The following is a 13,490-nucleotide window of genomic DNA, read 5'->3' as shown; positions in this document are numbered from 1 at the left end:
TCTTCCCTTCCCGCCTGCAGCGTCTCCCGCATCCCGACGTGCTTCTCGCCGGCCGGACCGTGAGAGCGACCGACGCCCCGGCGCTGCCGTGACTCCCGAAGCTTTTCCCAACCGCCGCGCGGAGCGGCGGGAGGAACTCGTCTGATATGAAAACGGTACTTTTGAATTTAATGATTTCGTAATAAAAACGCGGGCTTGGCGTCCCGGGGCTCTCACCGAGGCACTTTGTTCGGGCAGCTCGGTCCGGCTGAGGGACAGAGCTGTGCCAAGAGGGGCTGTAAAGGCACACATTTCTTACCTGTTCACTAAAAACGAGTTGTGTGTTTTGGTTTTTGTTTCCCCCAAAACCGAACCCTGTGTCTAAGTCAGAATCGCAGTTTCAGGGTATAATGTCTTATTTCTTATGTGTCTCAACATTTTACCAGCACTTTGTTGTTTGAGGTGGGCTTGGCTCTGTGGTTTGGAAATCCTGGTTTTGGAGCAGCTGTTTCTGTGCAAATGCAGAACTCCTTTTGTGTTTTGTTTCTTTAGCATGTGTAAGAGGCAGGATATATTTAAATTCTGATATCATGTACATTGTTCTGGATTAAAAATACCTTTGGGAGATCCTTCCAGGTCTCAGAAGTAACTAACTTTTCTTCCTGAACTGAATAATAACTTGTACCAGGCCTCAGATAATACAATAACTTGTACTTCAAATCCTTATGTTTGTTGTTTGAGTTTTCTGGCACAAGTAGAGAAGGCAATTACCATGTCCAGTCTGATTTTCCCAGTTGTTCTGAATTCCTTTAGATTTTGTGTCTCTCTACATCCATCTAAAGCATTCACTGCTGCAGGTGCTGCTGAATTCCTTATAGTATTCCTGTGGAAAGATGTATGGCTAAATCTCCAGCCTCCTTTTTTCCAAGTATTCCCAAAGCAGAACTGGAAGAAGGGGCTCCGAAAGAAGCTTTTCTCTTATTAAGAGTGGACTTTTCCCCTCACTTCATGTTTAAATGGCAGAAATAGCACTTTATGTTGACACAGGGGGTGGGATTTTTGTTTTTTGAAGGATGTCCTGCAGATCATCTGCCAAAGCTCCCACTCAGGAAGTCTCTCCAGTGTAAGAATGTATGTTGCTCACCCAGTTACTGACAAGCACTGAACTGGAACCATTGTGCCCTAAATTTGAACCTTGCCCTTGTTCATCTGTTCATTCTCTTCTGATTTATTGTCAGAGGTGTAATCTTACCTCTGCACTTGCACATCCAGATTCAGGAGTGACAGTGTGACAGAAAATCTAAACCAATTTGCTTCTCTGCCCCTCTGGCATAAGGGAAATGAGCTGTTAAGGTTTTGTGAAGCCTTAAAGTTTGGTTGCTTTGTTGGTGTACGTGTCATGAACAATTTCTTTTAGAGTGTTTGTAAGGTTTGAACTGTTTTCCAGCTGGAATTTGCAGTTCATAGTCTCTGCTGTCCTTGGAATTTTTGTATATGCAACAAAACTCTGAAGTGGGTGCTGCAGCTGCCTTCAGTCATTGATTTGTCATTGAATTGTTGATTTTTTTTTCTACCAAAATCACATTTACAAAAGCATAACCTCCCTTTCTTACTCGCCCTTCTAAGTGAGGGGGGAAAAAATTCTTAAAGCTGTTCTGTTGCAAATATTTTGTAGCACTTATGGAAACCTAAAGAATGGGAAGTTGCAGAGAGCTTAGAACTATATAAAAGATGATACAGTTGCAATTCTTGGAAGTATATGGCAGTCATACTGAATGAGGAACAAGTCAACACTTTTTGGAGTTTTCAAATGAGATTCCTTTCTGCTTATATATGTTTTGTAAAGTAACTTCTTGATGCTCACAGTAACTTAGAGATATTTAATGTAAAAAACACACTCACACACACGAGTAAGGGAAATACATTTATAAGTAACAATATGTAAGCTTGTAGATGATAATAATGATGATAATGTATTTGTATTGTTTTTTGCATGTTATATTTGAAATTCAAAAGCTCTCTGTGGGGGAAGGAATTTATTGAGGTTTTAGACAGGGATTGGCATCTCGAGTTTGTCAGAAATGTGGATGTTCTGAACTTGTTGTGTGTCAAAGCCAGTAAACTTTTCAGGCCTCCTTTGGGCTGCCTTGCAGGTGTCTCAGTTTATCTTGCTGACTTGCTGTGTTCCTGTAATCACTCAAATTGTGTCTGTGCCTTTGTTGTGTGCAGATGACGGGATCAAATGAGTTCAAACTAAACCAAACTCCAGATGATGGTATTTCATCGGTGAAGTTCAGTCCAAATACATCTCAGTTCCTGCTTGTTTCCTCCTGGGACGCCACTGTTCGGCTCTATGATGTGCCTGCCAACACCATGAGACTCAAATATCAGCATTCAGGAGCTGTCCTGGACTGTGCTTTTTATGTAAGTGTGGGAGGTTATTTTTAATTATTATTTTACAGACACATAGTGCCCACGGTATGAGAAACTGCCACTCCCTGAAGTTAAAGAGGAGGAAAATGCAACCTGAAATGTGGGCTAAAAAATATAGTTTACTGCTGCCAATTAACTCCTTATTTAATGAGCATCTTTCTAGTCCTAAATGCAGGGGTTGCCTGTGAAGGTGCAGGCACACAAGCAACTTGCTCCTGGTACAAGTGGGATACAAAAGTAATTGAAGCTGATTTGTGCTGTTTCTGGAATGGTGTGCTGAACTGTGTGTGTGTTCCCCACAAAGAGTTGTACTGGGAGGATACAGCCAGAAATCCTTACCCACAATAAATGCCCAGAGCCAATTAGTATTTTCTTTTTAACCTTCCCACACTGGGTTGTACTGAAAACATGGCATTGTTCCAAGTGAGACATTTATTAGGTCCTTGGTTTCTATATTTTTTAATGCTCTGGGTTTGAAGTGTGCCTCAAAATGGTTTCACTTTCTAGGTGCCACTTTTTTGTTTTGCCTTTTTTTGGTATAACATATGAAGTAGAAGGTTTCAATTATCACTTTTTGGCATTGCATTCTGACATATAATTTAGTGATGTGATCTCAGTGTGTTACTGAATGTTTTAAATTTTGGACTCTACTTATGCTTTTTTTTACTGAACATTTTGCCACACTGTACTGAGGATAAACACTCAAATTCTCAATAAGAATAAATATTATGTGCTTTCCTCTTACAGAAGTGGAAATGATTTATTAGAGCCTCTAACTACCTTTTTATTTATTTTTTTTTGTTTTAGTTTTACTTTTAAACTTAAAAAAATTCATGTAGCTCAAAGCACTTAAACATTTTGCAAAGTTTCTGTTGTCTGCCTGTTTAAATCTGGGCCAGATCTTAACCCTTGTGTCTCAATTCCCATCTTCCCAAAACTCTGGAAAGTGAGTTCTTTGCTATGAACCTAGGAAAGGAAATGTATTTAGCAGCCGTGGAAAATTAATGCAATGTCCTAAGGTGAAATTTTATGCTTTATAGGATCCTACCCATGCCTGGAGTGGAGGGCTGGATCAGCAACTGAAAATGCACGATTTAAACACAGACCAAGGTGAGCAGGCTGAGTTCTGAATGGTCTCAACAGCTGGGCTAAGCTTCAGATTTATATATTTGCATGAACAGAATAGGTTTAAAGTTCTTTAGGTGGGGGATATTTAGGTATCTGGAGAGTAACTATTGGCCCTAATAAGTACCAGCTAAAAGCATGGAAGAATTTGGCACGTTGCCAGAAACTTTGGTAGGTGCTTGTTGTAGGGTGCCTTGAATTGGATTTCTGATGATAATCCTGCTCTGCCATAGGCTGTAGTGTCTCAGCTAGGGGGAATTAGCCAAGCTGAACTAAACCTGAGCATGTTATTTTTCAAAGGTTTGTGGTTTGGATATATTTAGAATAATGATCTTTCATGGCAGAGGGTATATAAAGCTTTTGCTTTGTCAAGCATGGCCTTGTACTACATTTTTTTCCTAACAAAACATTGCTTGAAAATAACAGTTTCGGTGCCTTGTTGGTGCAAAACATGGAACTAGTTTGTCTAACTTTTTTGTGTGTGTTTGTGTGGGTATGTTAAAGAGAAAAACAAATCTCAGCCAGAGACAAACATAGTCACCAGAACCAGCCAATAGCCAGGGCTTGACAAACAAGTGTGTGCAGTAATGTTACTAAAAAGCTGAAATAATTCCGCTTTAGATGACTTTCTACAAGTGTTTTAGTATTTTTTCTTATGTATAATATTAATTTTATTCTCTTGTCATATTACTAATATATACAAGCTTAAGGTTTTTTTTCTATATTAGTGTTTCTGTTGTTTCTGTTGTTTCTGTATTAGTGCCAAAGGTGGTGATACCATTCGATACTGAACATCCCTGATACCTCTGAAGATCTCTCTGTGACTGCCTAAAGTCCTTAACTCCCTTTCATAATCTCAGGAGGCATAAGTTTAAATTTAACAATGCTGGTCTTTGCCAAAGTTGTGCTTCAAAAGGCTGAGCTATCCTTAGAGAGACTCCTGGCATAGAAATGTGCCCATGGAATGTCAGAAAACATTTGTACTGCAGTAGTGTCCCTTTTTATTCTTTATTTCACACATTCTGAGTGTTTGTAGGGCCAGTAAAGTTACAGTATCTTGTATTTTCTTACAGAAAACCTCGTTGGTGCCCATGATGCTCCCATCAGGTGTGTTGAGTATTGCCCAGAAGTGAATGTCATGGTGACTGGAAGCTGGGATCAAACAGTTAAACTGTGGGATCCCAGAACTCCTTGTAATGCAGGAACCTTCTCTCAACCTGAAAAGGTATGTGCTGGGTGCTGTATTCCAGGGGACATGTTAAATAATGCATCCTGTGACTATAAACGTTATGCAGGACTCTGAAACTGAATTCAATTTGTGAAGTTGTGTTTGGTGGTTTTTAAGCTGTGAAACTTGCATATTAAGAGATTGGTGTTCAGAATATACTGTGATTTGCAGGGGAAGGCTTTGACCAGATTCTTCTAATTTAAAATGAGTTTGAAAGAAAACGTTACAAAACCAGCAGCTTGGCTTAATTGTAATATTCACTATTGATTTCCTTAAATGTTAAGATTTTAGATATATCAGGCCCTGGCAGTCACAGGGTCTGATTGTTTGGGAATGTGCACAGAGATACAGGAGGAGGCCATTTACATTGCCTGAAATACTAATTTGGTTTTTCACTTGTGTTAAAAAATTGAACAGAATTTCTTGTGATTTACCTGTGTTGTACTAATGCCTAATAAATTCTGATATTGTTCCAATACCGAAATCCTCTGTGCTAATGGGAGACTTAGAGAAAAAAGGTAAAATGTTACACCTTCAGCTTTTTCTAGTGGTGATATGGTGTGTTAAATCTTTATTCTGCTTTCGGTGGTGTCACTGAAAGAATTAAACAACAGTAATTTCTGTTTTTTTCAGAGACTGCTAAACACAGGCTGGCTTGGATAATTTCACATATGAATATTTTTTTACCTGTACCTTTTTAAAATTTCATTTAGCACTGTGACATCCTATTGTCAAGTCCTAATTATGAGCCATCATTACATTCCCTTTGCCCCTCAATAGCTCTTACTTTTGTTCCAGCATAGCTGAATCTACTTCTGGCGAGACCTTTGTTCAGAATAAAGTAATTGCATTATTTCTAGTTTTGATTTATAGATGTATGTAGCATGTAAAGAACTGTGATAAATTGCTGACAGAATATCATATAATGGACAGCCACAGTGAATCAAGCTGCTTATTGGTTCAGCAAGGTTCATTATGTCATTTTTTTAATGCTGCCTTTGATAAATGTGTACACCTACTCAACTGCACGACAACGGTTTCATTTGATTTATGGTTGTGTGGTGTTGAAAGAATACTTACTGTACAGGTGTGACATCAGTTTGTGGAGAAGATTTAAGATATTTTATGTTTTTATGCCTTTGTGTCCCTATATGTATGCAAACACGTTTTATATACTGTTTATTAATATTTTTGGATCATTTTTTACATTAATAATGAAGAGAGATTTGAAAAACTGCCTTGTTGAAGTGTGTAACTACTGCTGGCTCAAAGTTTTCTTACTCTTTTTAGGCATAATTGGGATCATCAGAAATTTTGGGCAACACCTCTGTGAACATTTAAGACTTTTTTCATCCTAAGATCCCAGCCTTAAGAGGGAAGTTCAGCAATCACATTTTAGAGCAGGAATTCATGGTGAATCCATGAGGATTGATTAAAGGAAGCTTTTTTATATGTATACATGCACATACACACCTGTCTGCTTAGTTTTTTTTTATTAGAAATGAGCTCTTTGAAAACACACCATCTGTAGTAATGAAGACCAAAGTTGTGTCTGATATTTCAGTGCAGTCTTACCAGAGCCAACAGCTTTGCTGGGCTTTATCAGAGAACCAGCAAGTGAAACGAGATGCTGGAGTGAAATGATACAAGCACATGCCAGAAGTAAATTGATTCCTTCTGGCAGGATACCAGATCTCTTGCACTTTTGATTCTTGATCTGAGGAATATACAATATCTGTTTCCTGTGTATTTATCTGCATTAGATCACGTTGGAAAAAGCTCATTCCTATAGTTTGCTCTCGTGGGCAGCTCAGTGACAGCTGTAGGTACCTGGATTCCATCTTGCTTGTGTATCAACATCTTGGAATTCATTTGATAACACAGTGCTTTTGACTAAACCTTTTTCCTTTTTCTTTTCTTTTTAAACGTATTTTCAGATTAACTACATCCCAGGTAATAGTTGGAAACGACAATTCATACACTGAATATTTTGATGAGAATTTTGATAAGCCAAATTAGAACCTCTGGACCAATCTTTAGAGCTGAAATTCCAAGCCACAATCCTTTTCAATGTGTCAAGCATATTGCTTTCTTATATTTCACATGATTTTATTAAAGTATACAAAACACTGTTTTTTTAATGATTTCTTGGCAGTTTATTTCACTTTATTAACCCGAAGCTCCACCCGAAGTATTCAGTTTGAAAAGAAAAACACATGGTTACCAGGTGGAGGAAAACAGGGAGGAAAATGTGTGCTGTGGTATTGTAGGACTAACCTGCAGGATCCTGAATTAGCAGGATACTGAATTAATAAATTCAGTAACTGAATTTGCAGTGGGAATGCAAACTATGCGTACAAGCAGAGATGAGTTCCAATATCTGTGCTCTTCCCTATTTGCTCCTTTGAGTTGGTTTTCCTTTTTTCATTACATTCAATGAATTTAATGCTTTAAGTAGTTTTTGAGCTCACAAACCAGCTGCACACCACTGCTGTTTATCCCAAATTCGAGCCCTGAATTGAAGCTGAAGGGAGTTCTCTGGCTAAAAACTTCATTGTAGCATCACCTGCTCTGTTCTTGCTTATTGCTGACGGTTTGTTTTGTCCAAACAACAGTGGCTATCCAGGTTAATGAGTGTTAAATCCTGTGACTGTTTTTTTGAAGGTGTACACGCTGTCTGTGTCTGGGGACAGGCTGATCGTGGGGACGGCGGGTCGGAGGGTGCTGGTGTGGGATTTACGGAACATGGGATACGTTCAGCAGCGCAGGGAATCCAGCCTCAAATACCAGACCCGCTGCATCAGAGCATTTCCCAACAAACAGGTATGGCAGCCATGGCAGGAACTGGATTTCTGCTGAGTATTCTTTAGGGAAATGGTGGTTCGTTTTTCAGGTTTTCTGCGTCTTTCATTTAAAAAAAAAAAAAAAAATCCATGGATTTTCAAACTGGGATGGGGGAGACTTCTTGTTGCAGGTTAATTCTTTTTCATAGCACAGCTTAGGAATATTTGCCACTGACTTACCAGTTTTGTCTCCATTTTAAAAAGTATATTTAATGCATCACAATGCTGTCATGTAATTAAAAACCAAACCACACACACAGACACCCCCCCTCCAAGTTGAAGAGGGAAAACCCAAATTGGTGGGTCCTCAGCAGCCTTTTTGCTTTGTAGACCTGGTTCTTCAACAGGGGCAGGATTAAAACTACACGAATGTCGTTTATATCTTTTTCTTTCATTTTTATCTCTGAGTCTGTGGCATGTACTCAAGAACCCCTGCTCCATTATCCAGGGGAATTGTACAATTTAGATGATCATACAGCTGTTCTGTGGAACTTAACGTGGTGTGTCTGTGGTATTTCTTTGTGAAGTAAAGCAAGAAGATTGGCTTTTTCTGCCAAACTAATTTGGAAGGGAATTTTCCCCGTGTACAAAGTGATAGTACAGGAATTGCAAGACCTAGTTGAACTGGCATGAATGCTTTGTCCATTTTCAGTTCTAGTTATAGTAAAACAAGCTGATCTTCCAGATTGTATTGTATTATGGATTTTAAAGAACCTTGCTATAGCTAGGTATCATTGCAGTCCTATTTGTAAAAAGATCTACTTGGGACTTAACTGAGAAGTGATAATAGAAGCATCTCAGGTTGCTCCAAGTCAGGACTGTAATTAACTGGATAAGTGAACACAACTTGTAATCAAATTTCACTGAAAATGCTATTTCAGCTTGAGTGTCTAGTTGTTAGTCTAAAGCTCTGAGCTAATATTAATATAATTCTGAAACTAAAAAGTCCTGTGAATATCTCTCATATTTCAGATATTTAGGCCCTGGGGGTAGGTGACCAAATACGAGGGGTTCTTAACTCTTAACACTTTTTTCCTCAAACACAAGCTTGTGTTTGGACCTGTAGAGGTAATTACAAGTCTCACTGTCAGCTTAAAACTGTGTTGCTTTGAGAATCTCTCTCTGGATGTTTTTTTTTGCCTTACCACTTTCTTAGAATTTAGAGGGGTATGAGATAAAATTGTATTTCAGTCTTTTCTCCAGTTGAAAACTTCTAAAAATGTATCTCCTCTTATTTTTTTTTTTTGATAGGGTTATGTTCTAAGTTCTATCGAAGGTCGTGTCGCCGTGGAATATTTGGATCCAAGTCCAGAAATCCAGAAGAAGAAATATGCCTTCAAATGTCACCGTTTGAAGGAAAACAACATTGAGCAGATTTACCCAGTTAATGCCATTTCTTTCCATAATGTCCACAACACCTTTGCTACAGGTAGAGCAGATGCTCAATTTTTTGTAAAATCTTGCATCGATTCCTTTAGTTTTGATGTAAACAGGTCAGCCTTTGCTTCATATGCCCTGACTTTTTAAGCATTTAAATTGTGTTTCTTGGTATCTTTTTGAACCTTTAAATTGTGTTTCTTGGTATCTTTTTGAGCCTTTAAATGATGTTTCTTGGTATGAGCGGGGTTTTTAAAATCATTTGACGCTGTGATATTTAACTGCTTTAACAGGGATTTTGGGATATGCTCGTTGTGCTCTTTGTTGAATGAATCAACCTGTGTTTTCACTGACAAAGTAATTCTGAGTAGTTTTCCCTTTTCCTTCTTTTGTTTTCTGTGCTGTACCTCTTTTGGGTTTTTTTTCCCTCCCGGTTGTAATTCATACGCGTTTTTTTAAAACCTGGTTTTCAGGAGGTTCCGATGGCTTTGTGAATATTTGGGACCCGTTCAACAAGAAGAGGCTGTGCCAGTTCCATCGGTATCCCACCAGCATTGCATCCCTGGCCTTCAGCAATGATGGAACTACCCTGGCAATAGCTTCTTCCTACATGTACGAGATGGATGACATCGAGCACCCCGAAGATGGGATCTATATTCGCCAAGTGACAGACGCAGAAACAAAACCCAAGTGAGTGTGCTCCGCCTGGACTCGAGGCTTTCTGAGCATTCAGCCCAAGATTTATTAATTTTCTTAAATTCATGAATAGCATTATTGATGGCAGCAGATAGTGCAGCTTGACAGTAGGGCTGGGTTTGATTTTTATCTCGCTCGCCCAAGCTTTCAATATCCGTAGGTTGATAGACGTCTGATGGATAAAATTGTGCCTGGTTGTTTAGTAGGAGAAGGATGTCAAACCCTTATCCTCTTTCAATAGGGGCTATTATATGAAGCTATGGAGTTATTGCAAGCTCATTGCTTCAAGAATTAAGTGAAGAATTCAAGAATAATTTATTTGAGTAAACGCTGCTGTGTTTGGATGTTTAAAACTTGGGATTAATGAAATCTTTCACACCGAGCATGCACCCGGCTGTCACAGCGAGCAGGGAATTCAGACACTGCTCTAGGAAGGTTGTGTAAAATCAAGGGAAAGCTCTCTCAGTTCCTGTGTATTGGAGTTTGCTGCAGCCCTCTGATAACACACTTCTCTGTCATTGTTGCTGTCAAAACGGGGCAAACTGATTGATGGAGGTAAAGGATTCCTGTTAAACCTTCTTTGGCATGAATGTTACATTGAAAAATTGCCATCACAGGGCAGAATTGTGCTGCTCTTAATGATGCCAGCACAGGAGCAGTTGGCTTTATTTTCAAATTCCTGTGGTTTATCACTGCTAGTTTTTTTTTCTCTTGTGGTACTCAAGCTGTCTTATCAGGTTGTCTCCAGTATTTAAAGTAGCTGTGTAAATAGACACACATAAATTATCAAAGTTCTTGAGTTTAAAACCTCAAGACCTTTCCCCTCACTCCCTCAAGTGACTTGTCTATTGCTTTGGAGCAGCCATTTTATACCTGTGGAGATGATGTATTTAATAATCTGTAACTTGCACATCTCTCACTTGGAGATATTTGTTTTAGAATAATTTGGATACTCATGGAAAAATAAAGCCAGAACTATTTTGGAATTTATTTCCCCAAGTGAAAAAAAATCCAAATATGATAATTCAAATTTATTTTTAAAATCAGGTTGTACTTGATACATACTTTTTTTTTTTAATGTAGTAAAAGAATACTTGCTGCTGGTGGTTTTGTAAGAGTAAGAGTTGCTTTCAGTTATTTTTGTACAGTGCTAGTAGTGGTTGCTAATTCTGTAGATGCTTCATTCTGCCTTATGAGGAGGTTAATCTACAATTAAACAATATTTCCTCTTGGCCCTCCATTATTTTCTGAAACAGATGGTTCATCATTTCCTGGGCTGTTAAACACAGCAAGGTTAAGGTTAGACTCTTGGGAATCAGCTAGTTTTGAATCTTATTAGGCTGTAGAAGGAAAACTAATAAGAATACTCCTTAATATCATTTTGTGACTGTAAACAATTATTTATTAGCAAACAATTGATCCCAGAAGGGCAAATTGTTTGAGTCAGTAATGAACTGAGAAAAGACAGAGCATATCTGTGTATTTGGAAAATAATTGTAACGTAATTGCAATGCATTTAGACAGGCATCTTTTTGGACCTGTTTCTATCTTTAAATGAATTTCTGAAAACATTAACGAGATTTATATGCTTTTCTGACATTTACAAGTTGCTTGTGCCAACCTTAGGGCACTAAGAAGGATGGGTATACTTTAGTGTTACAGTAGAGTGAGTCATCAGTGGTTTATTATAAAAATAAGTTATTTAGGACAGAAGACTGATAGCTGTTTCATAGTGATCTTTTTGCATATTAATTTAAGTCACTTTGCATTTCTGCACAATGCATTCTTAAATGCATCAAGATGGTGCCCTATTACAGAAAGACTTGGCAAGAGCAGCTTTTTGATCATTAAATTATTATATATTTATCTGGATACAAGTGAAAGCTGTATTTATGCAAGTTTCTGCTTTTAAAGGATGTTGAATATTCTACCTGCTTATGATTTCTCTAAATATTGCTTCCTAAAATAGAGTTTATTTATTCCAGGTCTACTTAGACTCCTGGTGATACTTCTCCTCAGAGATGCCCACCTGCTCCTAACAAGGCTAAACTAAAGCAGCAGAAGTGAGAAGAACAATCTTTGTACTCATGTTGTTTTCTAACTAAGAAATATTTGTTTGTTACTGTAGTTTGTTATAATCTGTCATTACTTGCCTGCTTATAATGTTAGTGAAACTGCTTTCTTTATCTGCTGTCTGGAGCTGAATTAGTTCAGTCCTGTAGGCAACCTTTGTAAAAACTTACCACTTTTTGTAGTATCTGATTCTGAAAACTTTCACTGCTTTGATATTTGTTCAATAAAGCAAGTACTTTGTGTAACAGCCTTTACTGATTGTGAAACAAATATTGACACCAAAACCTTAAATTGTAGGAGTTCTTGACTGAAAATTTTCAGAAAATTTCTGAACCTTTTGTCTTTTCCAATGAACTGAACTGGGAATTTCTTCATTCCCTGGGGACCTAGGTAATATTTTCACAGGGTTCTAAGAACCTAAAACTGTATTAAGTGGACTTGTTTATGTCAGCTGGATTCTTGATACTGGAAAATCCTTAACTGTTTCTGAGGGAAAGAATTTGAATACATGGTTCTCTGTTGTTTTGTTTTGTTTTTTTTTTTTTTTTCCCCACATCCTGCATAAAAGCCTAAAACTAATGATATTTAGGAAGGCCTGGAGATGGAAGGGAGCAAATATAGTTTCTGAGTGGTCTGTTCCAAGTTTTTAGACTGACCTGGTAGCCTGGGTTTTATGGAGTAACACAAGTGGAAATGTCATTCTGGCTACACAATGCCATGAAAATAAAAATATACTGTTTCTCTGCATGTCTTGTTTACATTACTGCTAAGAAGTCTAATCTGTAATCAAATTTTATATCAGCCTCTTGAGGATGTTGGAGTAGGGGATGGGTGTGAGAAGATGCTTGAACTTGGACAAATTAAAAATTTCTTAGGAAAGGAACATCAGGAAAACAACACAGACACTGTGTGTTGTGTTTTTTCTGGACAGGAATGCAGATCTGATCAAGAGACTAAACCTGCAAGTCTGATAAATATATTCAATGTTGCACATTCCTTACTGGTAATTCTTTCTGATTAGTATCACCACTTCTTCCCTTCTATCAGTGCCTGTGTAGGCAGTGGGAGTACTTTATTACCTCTAAGAAAACAAACTTGCTGACAACAGGAATAGTAACCAATCGTTGCAGAGAAGGTGGTGATGGAGAGGAAGCAGCTCTGTGTGTGCAGAAATCCAACAAACTTGAGCTGTTACCTGGCAGACCTGGTAAATGAGTTGTATATGGAATACTTTGTAGTTTGTCATGAGCTAAATGTGGTTTCTTTGATGATATAAACTGGTTTTGGTAAGTTTGGAAAAAATAAAGATCTTCCTGAGTTAAATATGACTGATGCCCTCACCACAGTGCCATCCAACCTCTGTTCTGGCAGTTTTGCACCATCCCTATTCCTTGCACATTTAATTGGGTTTTTTTTTGCATTGGCTGATATTGGGCAGAGGTTGAATTTTAGGTCAGCTTAGGAAGTGATGACACTTTGATGTTTGGGTTTTTTATTGTATTTTGAGGACTGCATTGATAAAGAGGATCTGGGGCCTAACCATGGGAGCTAAAGGTTTCTGTGAGAGTGACTAGCAAGGCAATAATAAGCTAAATCCCTGGTTTGGGGATAACTGTAGGCTGAAACAGCAGATTTTGTTTAAAACCACTGTCAACTGTTCCAGGATCCCATAGCACAATGTGTGTGTGTGTGCAGGTGTAGATGCATTTATATCTTGTTTCTCCATCTCTGCTTAA

The 13,490-nt window shown here is 38.2% G+C and overlaps 1 protein-coding gene across 2 annotated transcripts; it reads left to right on the top strand.

Moving 5' to 3' along the window:
- Window positions 1-10: 10 nt before the first annotated feature.
- BUB3 (BUB3 mitotic checkpoint protein) lies at window positions 11-12,501 on the top strand. 2 transcript variants are annotated; one of them, XM_018078510.2, is made up of 8 exons: window positions 11-155; window positions 2,209-2,403; window positions 3,453-3,522; window positions 4,611-4,762; window positions 7,430-7,588; window positions 8,860-9,037; window positions 9,459-9,675; window positions 11,667-12,501. In XM_018078510.2, the coding sequence occupies exons 1-8, from the start codon at window positions 147-149 to the stop codon at window positions 11,674-11,676; spliced, it is 990 nt and encodes a 329-aa protein (XP_017933999.1). In that variant the 5' UTR covers window positions 11-146; the 3' UTR covers window positions 11,677-12,501. The 2 variants fall into 2 exon arrangements, with proteins under 2 accessions (XP_017933999.1, XP_017934000.1); XM_018078511.2 differs by lacking the exon at window positions 11,667-12,501 and having other exon boundaries at window positions 9,459-9,679.
- Window positions 12,502-13,490: the final 989 nt, after the last annotated feature.

This window comes from Manacus vitellinus, unplaced genomic scaffold, assembly GCF_001715985.3.
Source record: "Manacus vitellinus isolate BGI_N305 unplaced genomic scaffold, ASM171598v3 scaffold_40_pilon, whole genome shotgun sequence".
Classification (NCBI taxonomy): Eukaryota; Metazoa; Chordata; class Aves; order Passeriformes; family Pipridae; genus Manacus; species Manacus vitellinus.
This window is presented reverse-complemented; position numbering and strand designations above follow the sequence as displayed.

What these genes read in the sequence shown, in the direction of transcription:
- BUB3 (XM_018078510.2), top strand. An exon ending in TCCTGGACTGTGCTTTTTAT is followed by an intron (nt 2,404 to 3,452) that starts GTAAGTGTGGGA and finishes TATGCTTTATAG; the next exon opens with GATCCTACCCATGCCTGGAG. An exon ending in GAGCATTTCCCAACAAACAG is followed by an intron (nt 7,589 to 8,859) that starts GTATGGCAGCCA and finishes TTTTTTTGATAG; the next exon opens with GGTTATGTTCTAAGTTCTAT.